This window comes from Balaenoptera acutorostrata, chromosome 12 (assembly GCF_949987535.1).
Source record: "Balaenoptera acutorostrata chromosome 12, mBalAcu1.1, whole genome shotgun sequence".
NCBI lineage: Eukaryota > Metazoa > Chordata > Mammalia > Artiodactyla > Balaenopteridae > Balaenoptera > Balaenoptera acutorostrata.
The window spans coordinates 79,227,166-79,250,592 of record NC_080075.1 but is presented as its reverse complement, the minus strand read 5'-3'; the positions used below and the strand labels follow the sequence as shown (position 1 = coordinate 79,250,592).

The 23,427-nt window shown below is 42.0% G+C and overlaps 1 protein-coding gene across 1 annotated transcript; it reads right to left on the bottom strand.

The window, feature by feature from the left end:
- Positions 1-1,464: 1,464 nt before the first annotated feature.
- On the bottom strand, positions 1,465-21,961 carry MATN3 (matrilin 3). Its single transcript, XM_057558363.1, has 7 exons — positions 21,676-21,961; positions 16,975-17,541; positions 14,250-14,375; positions 13,321-13,446; positions 11,789-11,914; positions 4,118-4,227; positions 1,465-2,444 (listed from the first exon to the last, which is right to left on the bottom strand). The coding sequence occupies exons 1-7, from the start codon at positions 21,884-21,886 to the stop codon at positions 2,388-2,390; spliced, it is 1,323 nt and encodes a 440-aa protein (XP_057414346.1). The 5' UTR covers positions 21,887-21,961; the 3' UTR covers positions 1,465-2,387.
- Positions 21,962-23,427: the final 1,466 nt, after the last annotated feature.

The following is a 23,427-nucleotide window of genomic DNA, read 5'->3' as shown; positions in this document are numbered from 1 at the left end:
AATATGTGTGAGCTGTGGGCTGTTAACAGCATATAATTGCCATTGGGGCATAGCCTCCCATTTTTAAGTACTTGAGGTGTTTGGTATTTTCTTGCCTGTGGTCCACTGTATTCTTTTTCTACCTTATTTCTTTCTTTAATTCTCCTTGTCCTTTCTGAATGCTTGGAGAGTTACAGACCACCACAATTTTAGACATAGCGCAGAAACTCGTATGAAATTATTCAGTCTCATCTGTTTTTTTTTGTCTCTGGTTTTACCTTTTACCATATTTGCGGCTACGACTGTTGATTTGTATAATCTAGTGTGTACTTTATGCAACGGTACCTAATTTCCCCACCTAGAGTCTTTCCCCATCTCAGGCAAATAACGTTCAAATCCTTTGACCCGAGTCTCTTGCCTCACCCAGCATACTCGAAAATTGACGATGGTCCTAGTGCCTTTCCTATTAAATCTAAACCCAAGCTAAAATCAGATCTTCCTTCGTTCTTAAAATGTTTTTACTTTGGTGCCCCCACTTTAAGCAAGTCAATATGCTTTTTTCAGTCCCACTATTCCTGTGTGCTTCCAAGGCCATTTTATATATCCGATGATGTTCCTGCTTCCTTGGCCAATTGCGCCTAGCCAAACGCACACATCAGGTCTCCCTGAGAAATCCTTCCCAAACTTAAGCCCGATCCCATTCAGACAATATGTTTGTTTTCAAATGAATGTGTATCTTTTTCAGCACCAAATACATCCCTAAGATATGTTTGTTGGCACCGGATCACGGGCTCCCTATACTGGACTCAAGAAAAAAATCAATTATCTAAGCCAGGGGATTCCAGTCAACTGGTTAAGCTTAAGACATGATTAGTTCAAGCTACTGATGGTCACACTCTTGAAAATTTGTCTCTCTTTAAATACCTTTCCCTAGTTCTTGCACATGAGCTCTCATTTATTCCTCCTATAACACCATTTCTTTGTGATATATTAATATAACTGATTGTGTGCTCAAATAAGTTTGGAAAATAATACTTGCTCTGTGTCAGGTGCTTTCAAAAATGTTGAGCAATAACAATATATGTTTCATATAATATTTACTGCCTTTGATGTGTTCATTTTTCATTTCTTCCCTTTACAGTTTATATTTTAGATTTTTTACTGTTTCTGGGTTTGCATCTGTAGGTTATATTTTCTCTTCAAGTGCGTATATTAATGTACCCTCATCATTATTTTATCTGAATTTATGTAATTTTGTTTTATTCCCTCTCCCACAACATTCTTGATTAAAGCCTTTCTGTTTAACCTGAACTTAAATTTTTAATCTTAAGAGCATGAGATTAAATTATAGGAAGAGTCACAATATTGTGTCCTTTGACAAGAAACTGTTTCATTCAAAATAATTGTAATTCAGCTTAATTTAAGAAAATATGTTAATAGACAAAGTTGATATGAGTTACCAAAAAAAAGCATGACAATAATATATAAAGATATTGACATTTTTATTATACTAAACACAACATAAACCAAGAAAAGAATGAGTAGTATACAATTTAAAGAACTATTTTTTTCTAAACGTTATAAACATAAAAGCTGAAAAAAAATTTATCAGACATGTAAGATAAAAAAAAGTTAGGTTTATCATTAACATTTTAAAAGACATTAGGTTTTGTTACTTATTATACCAGTATTTATAAATATATAATTTTATTGACTGGATCCTTGAGTAAAACAAAGTAAATTTAGGGTTTTTTGTCCTTGGTAAAAAGTTTAACACTTAATTCACAACTAGTTGTGTGTTTCTTTCTAACATCAGAATGAATTAAAAGTGACATATAACAGTTCACTTAATCTGTATTAACTATATTTAGGTATGTGTATTACAATCTCCTGATCACAGCTTCAACAATACTCTGGCAAAAATGAGAAAAAACCAAAAAGTGATAAAGATATAGTTCTAAATTGTATTCATCTCAGTTTAATTATATGTACTTTTTATGTGTAAATACCCTGTACAATTTACACTCTAAAGTAAGAAGACTGGTTTACACTATTAATACTATCAAGAAAACAGATCAAAAGTTCGCATTTTAAGCCTGGTTATCTTACTAATATAAACATGTAAAAATTAAATGGCTCAATTAGTAAAGAAAGAAATTATGAAACTTTTCATTCTGTTTCCTACCAACTATTTCACAGTCATAGCTTAGAGACACTAAAATTTGCTCTTACTAAGGGACATTTATTTCCTTAGAAAAATGATACAGATTCTCCAGAAGATCCTCATTCTACTCATCCAGTAACATGAAAGCATTGGTAATGGCACATTACTAGCAGGAATACTGGAGTATGCCAAAGTATTAAGTACACCAAATGCTTCATATTTCCAGGTAAAAAATTTGAGGAATTTAACGATGTATTTGTCCATATTCATTTGCTTGCAGCTTCTCCAAAATGTCATCAAGTGGCTAGTTGTTAAGGCTAACACCATATATTTTTAGACATTAGAAAATGCAAACACACTTTCAAACACTTCAATACAAGATAAAATATACATATATATATATTTAAGTTCTATTTTGAACAAAAAGAGTGAAATTGTTTTCTCACCAAAAATCTAATCTATCTAAAACTCAGATATTCTGTTCTTTAGCGAGCATGATATAAAGCAGTGGTCTTCAAACATTTTTCGATCATATGTCCCCTAAAATAATTTTGACAAATAAGTGATATCTTGTGCCTATTTAGATTACATGAAAATTTTCATCATAAGTTTTAGTTGCAAATATGCAGTTTCTGCTATATTATAAATATCGATGCTTTAAAACAAAATTTAAATCGGTCTTTTAAATGTATCCCATGTAATAGTAATACCATACTGAATTGTTACTACTGTTGTTCTTCTAAAATAAAATATTTCCTTGAATTTGTATTTCCTTTCTACTTCCTCCACAATTTTATTCTACTTTGAATCTTGGAAATCTGTTCTATCACTCTATTATACTTCTCTGATGTAAACTTTATACAAACAACAAGCACATACACATTTATATTGAAATTACCTTTGAATTAATTTTCTTTGACCATGAGGTGCTAAATTTTTTTAATCGTCTCAGTTGAGTTACCATTACAACTATTACGGGGACACAATTGATCCAAACAACGAATAAGTCACAAGTTTTGACATAAAATCATTAAAAATAAAAGGTAAATTTTAATTAGAAAGGTATCTCCTAATGGGATGAATTGGGGGAGGTGTGTTTATGAAGGCTTAATTTAAAAAACTGTTGAACTGGCCCTTTATTTGGCTCTCTGGAGATTTTACCTTTCCAAGAAATTCACCTTAGTAAAGTTCAGGGTAAGTAAGAGGTCTGCCTTTCTTGTATAAATTTAGGAGAATGGTGACACTGAAGTGAGAGATGGGAAAAGAGAATGTCAACTGACCCCAAGTTGCATTGTAGGCAGATAGATTTAAGGAAGTGAAGGATTTGGAAATTGATTCCTTTAAAATTTTCTGTGTCCCCACATACCCCTGGAAAGTCTCTGCATACCCCTAGGGTATCCCTATCACAGTCTGAATACCATGCCTCAAGATCCCTAGGAAAGGTGTTGTTAACTTGAACTATGCTAAGAAAAAGTACTTTTCCTGAATTACTCCTTTGGCTAAAAAACTGATTTTGAAAGTTTCTGAGGTAGTACCATGTTACATTTTGAAATCCGCTTTTTGACCACTTGGCTAGACAAAGCACACAGCTGTGTGTCGTCTGAACTATCACACTCCATTAATCAGCTGACTCGTTTTGTACATGTACAGATTCTGAATAAGAAAGTTATGTTAAGGAATCAGGATAATAGCACTGTCAAATAGAGCTCAATTAGGAGCTTATACTGTTATGGAAAAGCACTAGAAAAATAAATAATTACACAGCTCTTACATGTAAATAAGAATGGGTATAACGGTTTTAAAACATTTTAAAAGAACTCTAAATTTTAAAAATTAAAGCTGTGTATTACTATGGCTCATCTTAAAACTTAATGAATAAGGCACTTATCCTGTGGAATGCCCTAAAATGTCAGCTCAATTGTAGTACCTAGGCTGGCTTCAAGCAGAAGCAGAAAACCTTCCAGAAAGGATATGCTTGGTGTTCAGTCTCTGCAGATATGAGCTGACCTTATCCTGGAATGCCAGTGTGGCTTCACATGCACAAGCATCTTCTGTGGAGATGAGTCTTCGTGCTTCTGCAATGGCTGAAGAGAATGACAATACACGAAATGTTATCGCTAATTAGAAATCATAGCAAATCAGGAAATCTGTGATTCAATACTTCCATTTTAAATTCTTACCTAAATGCATTTTCTAGGAGATAATATAAGAGCACATGGAAAGAGGAGAAAGTACTGTGGACTTTGTCACCAAAGAAACTGAGTTAGAGATGTTGAGGAAAAGTTTGCAATTGTCAAAGCTGGGTGATGGTTATATGAGAGTTCATTCTATTTTTCTCTATACTTTTGTAATTGTCTGAAATTTTCCATGATATAAAGTAAATATTTAAGTTGATGCAGGGAGAAGCCAAGAATGCAGAGATAAGACAATCCCTTGTGATACTGTGTACTCATTACGAAATGAAAATGTTCACTATGGAGAACAGTGTGAGGTTCCTTTAAAAACCAAAACTAGACCTACCATATGATCCTGCAATCCCACTCCTGGGCAAATATCTGGAGAAAACCCTAATTTGAAAAGATACATGCACCCCAATGTTCATAGCAGCACTATTCACAATAGCCAAGACAGAAACAACCTAAATGTCCATCGACAGATGAATGGATAAAGAAGATGTGGTACATATATACAATGGAATACTATTCAGCCATAAAAAGAATGAAATAATGCCATTTGCAGCAACATGGATGGACCTAGAGATTGTCATACTAAGTAAAGTAAGTCAGACAGAGAAAGACAAATATCATATATCACATGTAGAATCTAAAAGGGTGATACAAATGAACTTATTTACAAAACAGAAATAGACTCACAGACATCGAAAACAGACTTATGGTTACCAAAGGGGATTGGGGGAAGGCGGAAGATAAATTAGGAGTTTGGGATTAAGACATATCCCTACTATATATAAAATAGTTAAACAACAAGGACCTACTGTATAGTGCAGGGAACTATACTCAGTATCTTGTAATAACCTATAATGTAAGAGAATCTGAAAAGTTATATATATATATGTATATTACTGAATCACTTTGCTGTATACTTGACACTAACACAACATTGTAAATTAACTATACTTCAATTTTAAAAAATGAAAATGAGGAAAACAGTCCTCTATTTGTGTGGCCAAAACATTTCAAGGTTTAAAACTAGACAATTCCTGATTTCCTATACAGACTATTATTCTACTGAATGGTTTGAACTGAGAATTCTAGTTCTTACCCATAAATACTTTGGAACTAAAAATTCAGGTTTGTATTGACATTTAAGCAAAGAACGTGGGCGAATGATAATTCTAACTCCAATTTCTTTCTGTAATTCAGTGAGGCAGCTATTCCTACTCAATATCATAGCCCCTAAAGTTGCCTAACAGAAATAAGAGTAACTTCCAGGTCTAAAGACTGATGAATAATCTTCCAACTGAGTAGTAGTACTGCTTGGGGACAAAGAGTAGTCCTTTGCTCTTGCATTTTCTCCCACATTCTATCCGTAAAATGTTACAGAAAATCCCGAACGAACTTTTTGGTCAACCCAATACAAAGATAAGATACAAGACTGGAGGACCATAAATTCACTTGATTATCTAGCTGTCTATAAATCCTATTGAAACTTTTAGGGACAGCCAGCTCAAATCCCCATCTCAATCAGTAAATTAATTGGTAAGCCAAAAAGTATCTACTGAATATCAAGTACATGCCCATCATCCGTGTACAGAGTATAAAATTTGTGCCTATGATACTTTTCCAGTATATCTTGCCTGATAGCCTATAAGCTCTGTGAGGGTAGGGGCTCAGTGTAATATTCTCATTAAAGCACCCCATAGAAAACTGGAAAACTGGGAGGTTGCACAATTGAAAGTTGAGAGATGGATCCATTCACACTGGCAGCAAAAAGAATAAAATATTTAGGAATAAATTTAACAAAAGTAGTGCAAGACTTGTACAGGGCAAACCACAAAACATTAATCTGTCTCCAGTTCCTTCCTCAGGACCTAACAGAGTCCTAGATATAGAACAGAATTTCCATGAATACTTGCCAAACAAATAAATAAGTGAATGGCTAAACAAATGAGGTCAGAGCCTAAGCCATTATAAACCATTCTGGAATCCTCACCTTCCAGGAGAAGAAAAAATGCCCAAGACTGATTTTTCTGAAGATTAAACATTTAAGATAGGAAGACAATACCCAGAAATACTCAAATTCTAAAAGCAAGCTGCTCCTTGTTTTTCTCACCCTCCCCAAGAAACTGATCCACACTTTACTTCAAATGAAGAAGTAACTGCTGAGTAACTGTCAGGTGTTATGGTAGATGCTAAGAGTACAGACAAAATCTACTACCCGTGGTGGTTGGGGTCTACAGGAGCATAAAAACACAAGTCCAGAGGCTTCCCTGGTGGCGCAGTGGTTAGGAATCCACCTGCCAATGCAGGGGACACGGGTTCGTGCCCCGGTCCGGGAAGATCCCACATGCCGCGGAGCGGCTAGGCCCGTGAGCCACAACTGCTGAGCCTGCGCGTCTGGAGCCTGTGCTCCGCAACAAGAGAGGCCGCGATAGTGAGAGGCCCACGCACCATGATGAAGAGTGGCCCCCGCTTGCCACAACTAGAGAAAGCCCTCGCACAGAAACGAAGACCCAACACAGCCAAAAATAAATAATAAAATAAAAATAAATAAATTTATTTTTAAAAAAAACAAACACAAGTCCAAAACTTGCATTTTCTTCCCCAAATCTGCTTCACTCTCAGTCCCCTCAGTAAAGATACCCCATCCTTCCAGGTGCTCAAGTGGAATAGGAAAGCCATCCTACTCCTCCCCCATCCTATCCCCACATCCAGTCTATCACCAAGCCCTGTTCATCCTACCTTCAAAACATGTCTGCAATCAGTTTACTTCTATCACATTGTCACCATCCTAGCCCAACTGCAATAGCCCCCGAACTGGTCTTCTTTTGCTCTTCATCCTCTTCAATCCGCTGTTCACACAGCAGCTAGAGTGACTTTTAAAAATATAAACAGCATCGTGCCGCTCCACTGCTAAAAACCCTCCATGACTTCCCATTTCTCATAGAATTTCCCACGCCCCAGAGGAGCAGCATGATTTGACCCCGCCTAACTCTCCAAACTGCCTTACCCCACACTTACCCCTGGCTGGTCATGCTTCCGTCACACAGGTGGCCTTTCACTTCCTCTCCCCACTAAAGCCACCACTCAGGACCTGGCATTGCTCTCCCTCCTTCCGCCAGCACTCCAATCTCAACCAATCTGCCACTGATCCTCAGCATTCAAACGTCACTTCCTCAGAGAGACCCTCCCAACCTGAAATAGGTTCCCCAACCCACATTCTGTTCTCTTCCATCACTGCTCTTATTTAATATATAAATGTGTTATGTACTTGTCTTTTCCCCCTAGACTGTTACCAAAGACCATACCTGTTTTGTTCATGATTGTATACCTAGTGCCTAGAACGTAGCAGATGCTATATTTATTGACTGGATGAAGGAATGATTGAAGGAACACACAGGTAACCACAACACAAGGCATCCAGTGCTGAAAAAGAGGACACAGTTCAATGGAAGAATAAGGGGAATTCTGGTAGAGGGGGTAAAAACTGAACTAGCCCTGGAAATTAAACAAACAAACATTATTTTGTAACATTTGATTCACAAAAAGTAATTTATAGGACACTGATGTAAGTTATGATGCATAATAAAGACAAATGCCTCATAAGGCATAAAAATGAATGCATGATAAACCCACTGCACAACTTAAGAATTAAAACAAAACGAATGCTGTTGCAGAGACGTCATTTAAGAAGTGGAAATATAAATACAATCTAGGAGAAGATATTTGCAACACATAAAATCAACAACGAATTTATATCCAGACATGTGAAGAGTTGTTATGATAAGTAAGAAAAATATAAATAACCCAATAGAAAAATAAAGGCATAAATAGCTTTTCCAGATAAGAGACTGAAGTGACAAATAAATATTAGAAGAGAAGCTTAGCCTCTTTAGTAACCAGGAAATGGGGGAAAAAAAGACTACAGGGAGATACTTCTTTACATCTACCAGACTGACAAAAGTTTAATCCAACAAAACCAAACGTTGGCAAGGATGTGGTTCTTGGATTTTGACAAGCAGAAGAGGCAAGGGAAGCAGATCACAGTAAAGGATGGAGACAGGTGAGTACAGGGCATGCTTCAGGAATATCAAACAGTCCATGTGGCTGAATCACAGGTCTTGGAGAGAAGGAGTGAATCTGGGGCCAAATGTAGTGACAAGATGAAAAAGAGTGGTTACCAGGGGTAGGGAGGTGGAATGGGGATTTTTTGTTTAATTGGTACAGAGCTTTAGTTTGGGATGATAAAAAAAGTTCTGGAGATGGACAGTGGGATAGTTGCACAACAATGTGAATGTACTTAACACCACTGGACTACACTTAAAATGGTTAACATGCTAAATTTTATGTCATGTATATTTTACTGTAATAAAAAAAAAACCTGGACTTAGGGAGAGACTTTAATTAGGAAAAAAAAATGGAATCAGACCATGGAGGGAAGGATGCCTGGTGGAAAGGTAGAATTATTTCATTCTGAAGACATTTGGGAACCACTGGAGAATTCTGACCAAGGAGCAAGACTCAGAAGCGTGCTTCAGACTTGGAGACAGGAAAGCTCACTCCTAAGACTGTCCTAACACATGAATTAGGCTTAAAGGGACAGTCTTCACCTGAACATGTCTTCTTGTCTTCATTCAAGGTGTAGCCAGTATAACAATCGCAGTGGTAAGACGCGGCCCCGTCATTCACACAGATGTGCTGGCACCCATGAGAGCCCAGCGCACACTGGTTACGAACTGACCAGGAGTGGGGCAGGAAAGAGATTATTCACAAATTACAACTGCGAACTAAACACAGACTTCCGGGAGAAAGAAGCTTTGGTTCGGTGCCAACAAGTGCAGCAAATGAATCCTACAGTCGTCAGCAACGCGTCTCCCATGTTTCAGAAGGAGAGAGCCTCTTTTCCCGTTCCCTATCCCACACCCCTTTCCTTGTTATCTCTTGCAGCTATCTCGGTGCCTTCTCTTTTTTGCTATCTGCAGTCCTGGGGCTGCACTGAGTCTTGATTCTATTCCAGAACTTATCTCCAGCCTTTCCTGATGACCATGAATGCCTCCAATCTCTCCAGCTATACACAGGTCATCTTCACCATCACCAAAAATAAATTATTAGGGACCTACCTGCACATGGAGTTACGTTTGATGCTGCACAAAAACTGTGTTGACCAAGGGCCTGCCCTTGATGCTTAAAGTGGGGCAGAAAACACTGGCCTGCACACACACACACACACACACACACACACAGATAGAGGAAAAATAATAACAATGATGATGATGATGGTGATGGCGATGGTGTGTATGACTGGATAGGGAAGTATTTGTGTCTGTCACAAGTAAATACATTACAAGGAACAAGGGCTTCCTGGGATACATAGCTTCTTCCTCGGCCATTGCAGAAGCCAAACTACTTTATTTGTTCTCCTCTAACTCTCCTCTTAAGTGTCATTTTATGCTCACAAACCTTCCATGGCTCACTATTGCCTATAAAACAGCTGTTCGTGAAGCATAAGGCCCCAGGTAATCTATCCATAGTGTCTTTCCAACTTTCACACTGATATTCCCTTTCACTACTACAATTCAGATGTTTCCAGCAAAATGCCTACTAGCAGAACATTTTGTTTTCCCCTCAGCCCAGCTTAGCAGCGACTCTAGCGATAACAAGTAGATGGGCCTCCAGCCCCTGGCCCGTGATCTGGGGCTCCACATTTAATTTACAGGCCTTCCCACTGCCCAGCAAGGGGAAGGCAGGCCATTAGAGGGGATCTGACCCATGTCGTGTACCCCGGTTTTAGAATGGCATCCATTATTGCTGTAAAATATATAAATAGCAACTTCCCACCGTCTCGTCTTTTTCTTCTATCTCCTTTTGCTGTCCTCTGCTTTGCACCATGAGACAGTGTAGCTTAGTGTTTGAGAGCATATGTAACCACCAGAGCAAGTGCCTGGGTTCAAATCCTGGCTCTGCTACTCACTAGGCAAGTGACCATAGGCAAGTTACTTTGTCTGTGCCTCAGTTTCCTTCTAAAGTTGCTGTGAGCAGTAAATGTGTGACTGTGCCTAAAATGCCTAGAACCGTGCATGGTACCCAGTAGGCACTGAAGAATGTTGGCAAACCGTTATCTGGAAGTGTTGCCTGGAGTAGTCTGCCTTAACTGAAAATCTCCTTTGATTTCTTTTTTTAATAAAACGGTCCATTTTATGCCATAATATCTGTTAGTTTACATGTAAATGTGTTTTTGTTTCCTTTTCCCAGGTCTTCAGATTAAAGGTCCTGCTTAAAGTACCAAGAGGGATACTTGTAACGGTTTGAGAAATGCAGCCTTGAGTCCTTTCCATCCAACTGACTTAGTCCCACCCCCGAACAAACCAATGCAAGCCACTCCCCTTGCCCTTGCCCTCTCCACTCCTCCATCTAAGGCTTATCTGCCCTCCGAGGCCCACCTCCAGTCCCAGCCCTCTGTGTCTATCCCAGACCTCCTGCTTCCCAGCCCCTCCCGCCCTTAGTTACTGCCGGTGCCTCCCCCTGGCTAAGAGTCCCTGCTTTCTTCAGGTGCTGGTTCTCTTTGCACCCAGCCTGTACGTAGCTCAGAGGCAGAAGCTGACGCTTCCTTACACCCCCACAGCTTAGCAGAGTCCTGGGAACAAAATAGGTGCTCAGTACTCTTTTACTGATCTCATTTTTTTAAAAAAAGGGGAATTAGAGATATTCCACTTCCTTTAATCTCTCTTGAAAAGGTCACACATTACATCTCAAGGAAGAGGAAAGCATACACAAAATCTAAAAAAAATATTGAATATGCCAAAACTAAACACCACCTTGAGAGCTAGGAATTTCTCTTAGGAGTGTTTTTACATTACAAATGCCACTCTGTTCTGCCAGTGAGTTTAAATCAAATTAATGAGGATTAGCAGTTCTGGCACGGGCTTCCTCGCCAAGTTGTAAGTCTCAGATTCACCCAAGACTGATCATCTAGAAACTGTCAGGGAAGGGCTTGCTTCAAACTTACTGGAAGATCTGTGTGGGTCTAATTCAGTCATTTACAAAGCCTCCTTTACTAAAACGATCTGGCTTTAAGATTAACGCTACAGAAAAGTTCCAGGACAAGTTTTAATTGGAAAAAGATCAGTTCAGCCTATCACACCAAATAGTTACTGCCCAGCTGACTTCCTCTAAAGTTTCCTATTTGCTTTACAGAGCTATAAAATTTTCCTGGATTAGGACCGTACATTCAATTAGCTTTTCTTATATCCCCCACTCCCTACCCATTACCCAGTAATTTTCTGAAGTGAGCTATGTTTGCAAAACCTAGTGAGCTCACTGCCTCCTGAGCAATGTTTACCTTGGTCTGAAAAGCATGGTAGAATGTCTGAAGCCCAATTCCTTACATTACCTTTAAGAATCTCTCTCTTGGTGAGAAGCAAGTTGAAAGAGCCCCGGATGAAAGAATTTACTGAGTGGACCTTACCTGAACACGTTTTTTTATCTTCATTCAGAGTGTAGCCCTCGTAGCATTCACAGTGATGAGACCCAGCTCTGTCATTCACACAAATGTGCTGACAGCCGTGTGTGCCCAAAGCACACTGATCTTGAGCTGCCCAACAAAAGTCCAGAAGAAAAGATATTAAACGTGGAAAAGTCTTTTATCAGCCATATATAGAAATCTTCTTATTTGCAGCTAGCAATGCAGAAGAGGAAAACTTATTAGAAACCACTCAAAGCCATCAGTAATATTTGTTCTCACTAGGAATTAGCTGAGTAAAACAAACTCCTACACACACAATACTTATGCTTCTATTTTTCCCCACCCCTTTTCAGAATCATCTATACTGAGCTTTTATAATCGAAGTATCTCATGAATACTTTCTAAAGTGTTCCTTTTAGATTTGTTGTATTTATGCTGAATCAGAGGGATTCTAACAGCTGTGGAACGAATTATACTAGATTCAGAAAGACATAGAATTAGAGTTTGAAGAAACTGTAGCTCGACCCTCTCCTGTAATAAATGAGGAAACTGAGTCCAAAGGAGACCAAATGACTCAGAGCAGCATCAGAACTCAAGACCCAAATTGCTACTCAATGTATTTTTCTCTGTACTGACATGATATTTTTTAACTATTTTTTTTTATCTTTGAGCTTTTTGTTTTGAAATCACTTCAGGCTTATGAAAAAGTTTCAGAACTAGTGCAAAAAATCCAGTACTTCACCCCATTTCCCCAAATGTTAACATCCTATATAAGCATAGCGTAATTACCAAAACCAGGAAACTAATACTGATACAATGCCATTAACTAACCTACAGACCTTATTCAAATTTTGCCAATGGTTCCACCACTAATGTCCTTTTTCTGGTCCAGGATCCAATCCAGGATCACACATTGCATTAAGTTGTCACATCTCCTTAGTTTCCGCCAATCTAGGACATTTCTTTAGTCTGTCTTTGCCTTTCATGACTGTGACACTTTTGAAAATTACTGAAAAATTAGTTTGTAGAATGTCTCTCCATTTGGGTTTGTCTGAGGTTTCCTCATGATTCTGAATTTTTAGCAAGAATACCACAGAAGTGCCATTGTGCCCTCGGAACATCATGTCAGGAGATGCATGACGTCACTGTGTGTTATTGCTGGTGATGTTAACTCTGATGTCTTGGTTGAAGTGGTGTCTGCCAGGTTTCTCCACTATGGAATAACTGCTTTTCTTTCTGTAAATAGTAAGTACCTTGTGGGCTGTTATTTGATTTTCACATACTAAATTGTCTTTAGATTCTGGAAAGGACTCTTAGGGCTGGGTACAGAGAAGGAAATAAACAACACACTCACACATGTGGGTCATGAGACACACATGCTGCCATTTATAACTTTTCTTATAAGAAAGGGGAAAAGCCCGAGATGGCAAGAGAGGAAAAGAGACCGAGCTCCCCGTCGATGTGACCCCCGCCAAACACTGACTAGGGAGATAGGTAAACAGGGAGGCGACAGTAAAGCCTCTGCCCCCACTTACCCGAACATGTTTTCCTGTCTTCATTTAAGGTATAACCTTCATAGCACTCACAATGATAAGAGCCAGTTCTGTCGTTCACACAGATGTGTTCACAGCCGTGAGTGTTAAGAGCACACTTGTCAATAACTATCAAAAGATGATCAGGACAAATATCAAAACATGGAAAGCATGGTAAATACATAACTACGGGCCACACCACACACACACACACACACACACACACACACAGTGCTAACTACGGGCCCCCCCCACACACACACACACACAGTGCTAATGAAATGGGACAGCTTGGCACGAGAGGAAGCCTGCTGGACCGTGTGGGAACCCACTTCCTGGTCTTGGCTCTTTCACTAACAGACCCCATGACATGGGTAGGTAAGTCTTCTCCCTTCTTGCGGAGGTCTCAATTTCATTTTCTATAAAATGAGCAGGTTGAATGAAATGATCTCTAAGTTTTCTTCCTCTCAAAACGTTTTTCTAGGATTTAACAGATTGGACCTAATTCCCACTCTTCATTGATTGTACGTGAGTATTCATAGAGCAGATGAGTGAGAACCTCCCTAGATTTTCTTCCACTTCTAGATTCCATGAATCTTCTACGGTCACAGAGAGGTAAGAGGAGCTTGTATTTAATTAAATAAAACCCAGGGGAAAAAAATCCAAAACCTCAAAAGGACGAAGAGTTTTGGCCCCCTTCCTCACTAGCCCTTTTCCCTACTAACCCTTCTCTCTAAACCTAGTAATAAGTACTATAATAGGCTGTTTTAGGTATTACCTCACTTTTCCCCTCATGTTCCTTTTCAAGGCAAGTCGTTGATAACAGTAAATCCACCACAGGGCAGTTAGGAGAAAAGCACAAGGCCAGTCCAAAGCCCGGGGTGAGTCCCAAAAAAAGTTTCCATCAGCCACCACCCCTTAAGCAGCCTCACCTGAACACGTCTTCTTATCGGCATTCAAGGAATATCCTTGGCTGCACTCACAGTGGTGCTTGCCTTCCCCGTCACTGACACACACATGCTGGCACTGGTGTGTGCCCAGCACGCATGGGTCCAGAGCTGTGCAAAGGAAATTTACAACAGTCAGCGTCGACACGTAAGAAGCATTTCAGATACTTCCTCCTGTGTCAAAACAACATCACTCTCCAGGTTCCTCTCTGATTCTATCTTTAGTTCACTCTAAAAATTGGCTACTTGTTTTCTGCCCCTGGCTTATTATAAATACCACTCTTAGTAATGTTTAAATTAGTAACTAATTTAAAATCATAGATCTTGTGGTGGACTTTCTCAAAAAAGAAAGGGAATTTTGAATTTGGAGCTGAAACCAAACACTTTACATGAATCAGGCAATTCGATATTTTATTCAATGTATCCACCTAGCCAGAAAAAAAGACTTTTGCTTCCCAACAGAAAGAAGGGAACAGTAATATACTTCCTGAAGTACTATGAGCTAGTGGTCCCACTGCCACCAGAACCCAGTTTCCAAGGGTTCTATAGTTTGTGTCTAAACAGAATTCACACCCAGGCTTTCCTCTAGGCCTGGAACCCACTCACTCTTGGGCAGCAATACATGTTTGAAATTGCAAATGGTGGAGGGCAACGTAGGTAACTGCCTTCCGAATATGCGGCATGGGTTCCTGAGCCTAAATGTATACACATGCGACTCTTGTATCTGCCAGGAGAATAAACTTACATGCTATATACAAACCAGTAAAAAGAAAAGGAAGAATACAACAAATTAGATTACATTAGCTAAACTGCATCCTCATCTTTTTGCTCCTGGAGCCATTTTTAATCTCAGATTTTTTTTCCCCAGTGACAGGTTTTGATAAAAGAAACAATGAATTTAGTCATTTCTGAGAAACCAAGGAGGCCTGTTGCAGGAGGCTGGCACCCCTGTGGCAGGTCACCCAGCCTCCACTGTTTTGCCAACAGGACAGGTTGAGGTCCCAACAGGAAGGCCCCAAGAAGGGCCTTCTCATGGAATAATCTTTCCAGCTCGTTGACTACAACAGCTGCCCCTCAGTCTTTTTTCCATAGAGAGGATATTTTCCCCCCAGAACAAGCAGATCTTTCGTACCAGAATGAAAAGATGGCCACTCACCACTTGTTACTTTACCCCTTTCAAGCCCAACCCCAGGTGCTATCTTTGAGACCCAGCCTTGCCATAGACCAGCATCGTTAAGGAAAAGTTCTCACCCGCAAACACAGTGGGGTTTCCTGGGAGAAAGAAAGCTATTTTCTTTTGGGAAACCAATGAATGCTGAGTCAATGCCACCAAAGCCAAGGACAGCTTGTGAAGACCCAGTGTCCTAGGGCAGGAAAGATAAGGGGTCCCTGGCCAGGTCTGGTTGAGATGAGGCCAGACTTTGCTCCAGACCGAGACTTCATCTCTCATTTCCTGACAAATTATTGATTGCTGAGTTTCACATTCATTTATATATAAAGTCGCCTTGAAATTTACAATTGTAATTATTGGTTCACTTGTTTATCTCATCCCCAGCCACAGACTGTTGCTTGATGGTGGGGAGGGACTACTTTATCTCTGTATCATCAGTGATCAATAAACACATGTTGAAAAAACAAATGTGAAATAGATTATACAGCAAAAGGTATGTACATTTTAAAATTCACCTGAACTAGAAATTTGTCCACACCTGCTTAGATAATTCCACAGAGGGCTTTGAAAGATTATCTCCAAATGATAAAAAAAATAAAGCATGACTATAGAAAGAAAGAAAGAAAGAAACAAAGGAAGATAGAAGTGTTTAAAAGAAAAGCAAAAATAAATTTAAAAGTAATAATTAAAAAGTTTGAGTCCCACAACTTCATAATTCTGGTCAGTGACTACAGATAAACCCGAGCCTTGAATGGATTCATATTCATGGGTTTGGCTGATTCATGCTAAAAATTCTAATTAAATCAGCATGTTTGGATTTAAACTCCATCCTAAAGGAAGAAAGGAGAAGAACAGTAACAGAATAATTAAAAAATTAAAAATTAAAATAAAAAAACAAAAAATACCCTGCTTCTTGCTATCTCACAAGTGAGCTGAAATCCTAACCTTCCTGGTCCCTAATCCTCTCCCTCCACAAGGAATAATCAGACACCGAGCTGAATCTGAAAACTGGAGTATTCACTAAGTGTACACACTGACTGACAGTTACACTGGAATATAAGCCAGTTGATCTTTCCACAGACAGACACAGTCCCCGTCTTCTGCCCAAAAACAAGCAGAGTTCTGTTAAATCTAGAGATGGAAAAACTAAAGAAAATATCTGGAAAAAAATGTGGTGGGCAGAGGGGAAAAGAGAGTTGTCTGGAGATTTTTTATTCGTATTTTTTTCTGACCCCATCAGGGAATAGCAGGATCATGTACCCTGGATATTTCCAGAACTTCACATTTCTAATGCAAACACGAAGATTTTTATGAGCAAACCAAGTTATATATAAGGCAGCTCTATATTTCTAAACCAACAAAGTATGTTTAAGTTGGCTAAAAAAAAAAAAATACACACATACAAAAAAAGCATTGCTTATATTTAAGTTTTCCATAAATTGCCACCAAAAAAAAAAAAAAAAAGAATAAATCTCTTTTTCTTTGGATACACAATGTCTGACTGTACAACGTCTTTTCTAGTTGGAAGCAAAGACTTACCACAAAAGGTTTCCTGGAATCTAGAGGAAAGTTTCTCAATGACCCCATAGGTCTCCACATAGAAAACGTGCTCATCCAGGGGCTCACTGGCCATCATCTTGAGGGACTCCATGTCTGCCCGGTCCACGCCCACGGCGTACAGCTCAATACCGGATGCCTGGGCCCGAGCCGCCACCTCGCTCACCTGATCCTGGGGCCGCCCATCTGTCACGATGATGGCCACCTTAGGGATGTTGGAAGCGGGTCCCCGAGCTCCTGCCTCCACTGTGAAGGCTTCGTCCATCGCTGTCTGGATGGCCAGGCCAGACATGGTGCCTGTGGACAAGGGTGTGATCCGCGCCACGGCCTGTTTCAGGGACTGCTTATCCGAGTGGGTCTGGAGATGGAACTCGATCTTCACGGTGCTGGCGTAGTTCACCACTGCCACCCGCGTGTCCGCCGGCCCGATGTCCAGAGTGTCAATTACCCGCGAGACAAAGGTTTTTACTTTGGTGAACTCCAGAGGCCGTACACTACGAGAACTATCAATGATAAACACCAAGTCCAAGGGCATGCTCTTGCAAACACCTGCAAAGAAGGGTGTGGGAAACAGACATGACTAAGCCATGAGCAGACCACAGTCAGAAATGGGGCAGTTCTGGGACTTCCTTGACAGTCCAGTGGTTAGGACTCCATGCTTCCACTGCAGGGGGCGAGGGTTGATCCCTGGTCCGGGAACTAAGATCCCGCATGCCCGCGCTGCCGGGCCAAAACAAAAACAAAAAAAACAAGAAAGAAATGGGGGCAGTTCTCCCACCCAGAGAGCTCTGGCCAGCATCCCTTGATCCCAAATACCCCACTGTCTGCTGTCTTCCCCAAGAGTACCCTCCCTTTGGATGTTGAAAGCACTGAGGCCTTCAGGATTCCCTAGTGAGAATTCACATAGAGGTGTGACATTTCCCCAAATATCTCCCCTACAGGCTGGCTGAGTCCCGAAATTTCACTGGGAACCATATCTTTCTGCTTAAAGTTTTGTTCAAAGGTTCCTCTAGACTCCCAGGAATGAATGGATTCCAGACCTCTCTTGGGCATCTTGGCCATCTGAGGCAACGGGACAGTGACCCTGTATCGTGTGAAAGGTGAACTCAGGGCACCCTCACTGCACCCTCCCCTGCCTGCCCAGGCCTCAGAGCCCCTCGGGCAATGGCAGAGTGTGAGGTAAGGCACACTGGTGCTCTCGTGCTGGCCTCCTTCTTTTACTCCACTTCCAAGGCGGTGAAAACTGCTCCAGAGTAGCCCTAAATTCTCCCTCCATCTGGTCATTCACTCACGTTTAGTGAACTTTGAGGTCCAACTACCCCTGAGTTACAGTTTGAAAGTGGAAAGAAGGATAACAACTTAATCTGGTCCATGTTGATTTCCATCTTTGTCAGCATGTCTTGTTTCAAGAAGCAGAGATTTTGACTTAGTATCTGTCCTACTGCCCCCACCAAAGTGTCTTAGTCACCTCTCTTTCATTTTTTCATTCACCAAATATATATTTTTTGAGAGCCTACCATGTATTAAGCCATGGGGCTACAAAAGCAAATAAACCAGATTCCCTGCCCTCAAGAAACTTGTATCGTTCCCACATAAAAGCACCTGGCACATTGCAGCAACACAATACATTTTTGTTTTCAGCACATCCTTCTTATCCTTTTTTCCTCTAATCTCGTTCTATACTCCTCCCTCTCCTAGCCACCCAAATCAAATCCAAAAGTCAGGACTAGCTAAGAAAGAAGCCATTCCTCTTCTTTCAACACACACACACACACACACTCCAAGCCCTGAATGGAAATGAGATCCTTGGACATGAAGTGTCATTCAGGGTTCTTTTCTTTCCTAATAGGGGGCTGGAAATTGATGCAACTCTAAGACGGCAATTTACTCAGTGTGTAGGGGGAAAAGGTGTAGGTATTTATTCATTCAAAATAAATTCCTAGGCTAAGCAGTTGATGACAGAAAAAGCCCAGTCTGGAACAGGAATTATGCCTCTGTATAGTTTTCTTTTAAAAACTGAAAAGTATCCTCTTGGTTTTAGCCTGATTCCTAGAGGTATTAACTAAAACAATAAATAATATCCTACTTTCAATAACACTTTAGAGATCACAGGATCCCAACACAACAACCCTGTGAAGTTAGAGATGCAGAGGTTGTTTTTATACCCATTTTACAGGCGAGAAAACTGAGTCTCAGGAAGCTGTAAGAGCTAGGAAGTGGTAGAAAATAGTGGTAGATTGGACTCCAGGTTTCCTGACTCCCAGCCCAAAGGAACTTTTCATTTCATGGTTGCCTCTCTCTGAAGGAACATTTTCTACTACCAAAATTAACATTACCTCATGTACCTAGTAAACATCCTGCTTGGTGACTTTGAGCCACCAGCCTGAAATATGCTGTGCATCATGTATTTAGCTAGGTCAAAAGGAATTAATTCTTTAAAAAAAAAAAAAAACCCTCCAGAATTTCATTTCATCCCTGATTACCATGCATCGAGAGCAAAGAAGAAGAAAATCCTTCCAGGAGCTGAATCTGGATGTTTTTGCATAATTTGAGTAAAGGGAAAACTACATGTGATACGAACCCATATCTGACAGTGCTGTCGCTAACACCCAAGTGGTGTCCTTACTAATATCGAGGCTATGTTCTTGTAAGTAAACATGCAGGATTCCTTCCTTCTTCAGTTGATTTTTCACATGGAATCATCTATGGGAGGTCACAGGGGTGTGGTGGGCAGGATAATGCCCCCCAAAGATGTCCATGTCCTAATCCCCAGGACCTGTAATTATGTTAATTTACATGGTAAAGGAAACTTTGCATGTGTAATTAAGTTAAAGACTTGAGATTGAGGATGTTGTCCTGGATTATTCTGGTGGGTCCAATGTAATTACAACAGCCCCCAGAGTGGAAGAGAGAGGCAGAAGATGAGATCTGAGAGATGACACGTGAGGACTCATCCTGCCTTTGGCGGCTTTGAAAATGGAGGGAAAAGGCCATGAGCCAAGGAATGAGGGCAGCCTCTACAAGCTGAAAAAGGCAAAGAAACGGATTCTCCTCTAAGATCTTTCCAAAAGGAACATGTCCCTGCTGACACCTCAATTTTAGTCCAGTGAGACTAGTGTCAGACTTCTGAGCCACAGAACTCTTAGATAATAAATGTGTGTTGTTTTAAGCCACTAAGTTGATGGTAATTTATTACAGCAGGAATAGAAAATACAGGGGGCTTGACTCAGATGGCAGGACATTCTGTGAGCATCTGCTTACTTCCTGATTCAGATCCCCTCATCATTAATTGTTTTTGAATCTCACTCCCCTTTATTAGATAACAGCACTTTGATTCTCAGAAACCAAGAAAATGAGAATCTGCATTTCCTAAAATGTTTCCTTACTCACAATAATTGTCAATTTCTGATAGCTCTGCTAGAAATAAAAGCCCATAGCAAAGCTTAGCAGTTTCTGGGTGCAAAAAGAAATGAATTTGAAAAAGGGTGGAATGCTGTGTTTATTAAAGAGTTATCATTCAATATTGGTTTGGGTTCCAGGTAATAAAGGACCAGAACTGCTTAGGAGGAATATTGACCTCCCCGCGCAGAATCCCTCCTCTCCCTCCCAGATGTTTCCCCAAGGGAGGTGGATCAGGACCAGAGGTAAAATTAACTTCTGGGAGAAAGGCTTCTCCCCTATCCCCATTCCTGGGCTGGAGCAACCAACTGGCTACTAACTGAATTTAACCGTTGTGAACCCTGGCACTCCCTGTCTCAATGACAATGCTCTCGCCATATCAAATCCAGCCCACTGGAGCTGATGCAGGAAAGAATCCTTTGTGCTCTTCCTCAACATTATCCAGAAAGGTGCAGGAGGGGAATATAACACAAATCAACCTGGGCCATGAAGCATCACTGGCCAGATGAGACTGGACATCCAGAAAATGGTTTGATGCAGCCTCTCTTTAAAGCAGAACTTTAACAAGTCTGATGCTGGACTTTTTGGTAATGAAGATAAAATCTTAAGTAAACCATATTGAGAGCTTGGTAGCTTGAAGCAGTGGAAAGATCCATGCTTGGGATATCTGAGCCCTGCGTTTTATTCTGGGCTCTCACACTGATTTGCTGGGTCCCCTCCCCTTGACAAGCCTCGGTTTCCCTATATGTGCTGTCAGGGGCTGTGTCAGATGATCTTCCAGCTCTGCTGCTCTAGGAGCTTTGCTCAACCAGAGAACTAAAAGCAGAATCTCAGGAAAGGTTTACTGAGCTGAACCAGAGGTGGGTCTAGGACAGAGAGCTGAGAGGCGCCTGGTGTTCCCACAGCTGCCCCATCCTCCCTGCCCAAATCTCAGGGGGCAGTTGCTGGAGTTTGACCTTTAGGAGACCCAAAGTCTAGCCCTGACTATGAGTGACCTTAGGCATCTCCCTTCCCTTCTCTGGACCTCAGTATCCCCACAAGATTCATCGGGGAGGGGATCTTTCTCCTGCACCACAGTCCGGCTCAGGCTGGGATGGAGGGAATACCTGGTGGACGACGGAGGCTCTTCCTCCTCATTCAACGCCTGATGCCCCTGCCCACCCATCCATCCCGCCCGACCCCGGCCCGGGATCTCCCTTCTTCCTGGAGGGTGTCCCTCCCTGGGGCCCTCTCAGGTCCCTCTCGGCCTGGGGTCCCTCTCCCGTCCCCGCCCAGGCCGTGTACCTGCGCCGCGGGCCCCGCCGTGCTGGCCGGCCCCAGAATAGGGCGTGCCGGTGGGGGCGGCCGGAGCGGGACGGCGTCCGGGGTTGCCCCCTGGGCCGCGGGTCCCCAACCTCAGGAAGCCGGGGCGGTCCAGGGGGCCGGGGACGACAGGGGGTGGCAGCAGCAGCAGCTGCCAGAGCAGCAGGAGCAGTCCCGGCAGATAGCGCAGCATTGTGGGCTTGGCGCTGCTGCCCGTGTCCGTCGGTGGGTCGTCGCTCCCTCGCTGGCTGGGTCAGTCGTGGGCCCGTGCGCCGTTCCCGGGCGGCCAATTTAAAGGTCCCGCGGCCGTGGGCCCCGCCCCGCAGCATTGGGTCCCGCCCCTCGGCCATAGGCCCCGCCCAGCGAACCCGTCCGGGGCCGCGCGCCGCCTGGTCAGTGCATTCCCGCGGCTGACGTGGAATGTCTGGGGTCTCTCGGCCAGGGGCGCGGTGCCCGACTGCGGCCCGCTGCCGCCGCCCCGCCCGCCCCTGCCCTGCGCCGGCCCGGGCTTGTCTGGGTGGGCTCGGCCCGGTGCCTCCCGGCCGGGCTCTCCCTCTCTCGAAACTTCTGCCTCGCTGTACACCCGGGACCTGGTCGACCCCCACTCGTCTGGCCAGGGCCCCAGGCTCCGGGTTCAGGAGGCCCGAGCTCTGCCGTCCAGCTCCGTTCAGGTTTGCCTGCCTCAAGGTTTCACCTCCATCCTCACACTACATTCCTTTCCCCAGCCAAGTAACCCAGGTTTTTCTGTGGGCTCTCTGTTAAAGAAAAAAAAAAAAAAAAAAAAAGGCTCACAGATTCTACCAGCATGAATAGACATGCTTTCATCCCAGCTTCAAAAACCCATAAACATTTGAACTTATATTACCGGGACTAGAAAGCCAAACATACATTCCCCAGAGAGCCCCCTGTGAGCTGGAAGGACAGCCTGTACCCCAGGCTTCGAAGGCTCTCCCTTTATCCCAGTTCCTCCCCAGAAGAGTGATGGTGGCAGAACAGGACTGGAGGCTGCCCAGGGGACCCTCCAGGAACTCACAGTCTACTGGCAGAGAAAGAAGCATAAATGATGTACCTGTCTAAGGGAACACACTGAATTCAAGGAGAGACTGGCTCTGCCTGTGGAAACCAGTAAGGCTTCTAAAAGCAGGTCGCCTCTGAGCTGGATCGTCAAACATGACAATGAACGTGAGTTCCAACAGATCCTGTCTGGTCTTCCTGCTTTCAGACTACTGCCTTTTAAAAGCTACACTCCACACAGTAACCTTAAAATCACTTCTCTTCTTAAACCTTGCAACTTCATTTCCAGTAAAATCCAAACTCCTTTTCATGGCCACCGCATCTACTGAATTGACCACATCTGGAAGTGTATTCTGCCCTACATGCGTCAACCACACTAGCCTTCCCCCTGTCCTGGAGGACACCAAGCTTGTTCCCACCTTGTGGCCTTGGCACCTGGTTGTCCCACTTCCCATCTGCCATCTTCTCCCCCCACCCTAACACACCCATCTCCCTCTCATCACCTCAGAGCAGTGGTTCTCAAACAATTTCTCATCTCATCAAACCTCACAGAATCTACACACTCCATCAGTATCCATGGGAGCAGCTTATTAGGACATTGAGAGTCACAAGGAGGGAAAATGTCTCTCAACTCCCAGTGAGAATTCACCAATTTCAAAGAATCTTAGAAGAAGCTAGAGTGTTATCATAGTGGGAAAGGGACACTAAGAAGATTGAAAG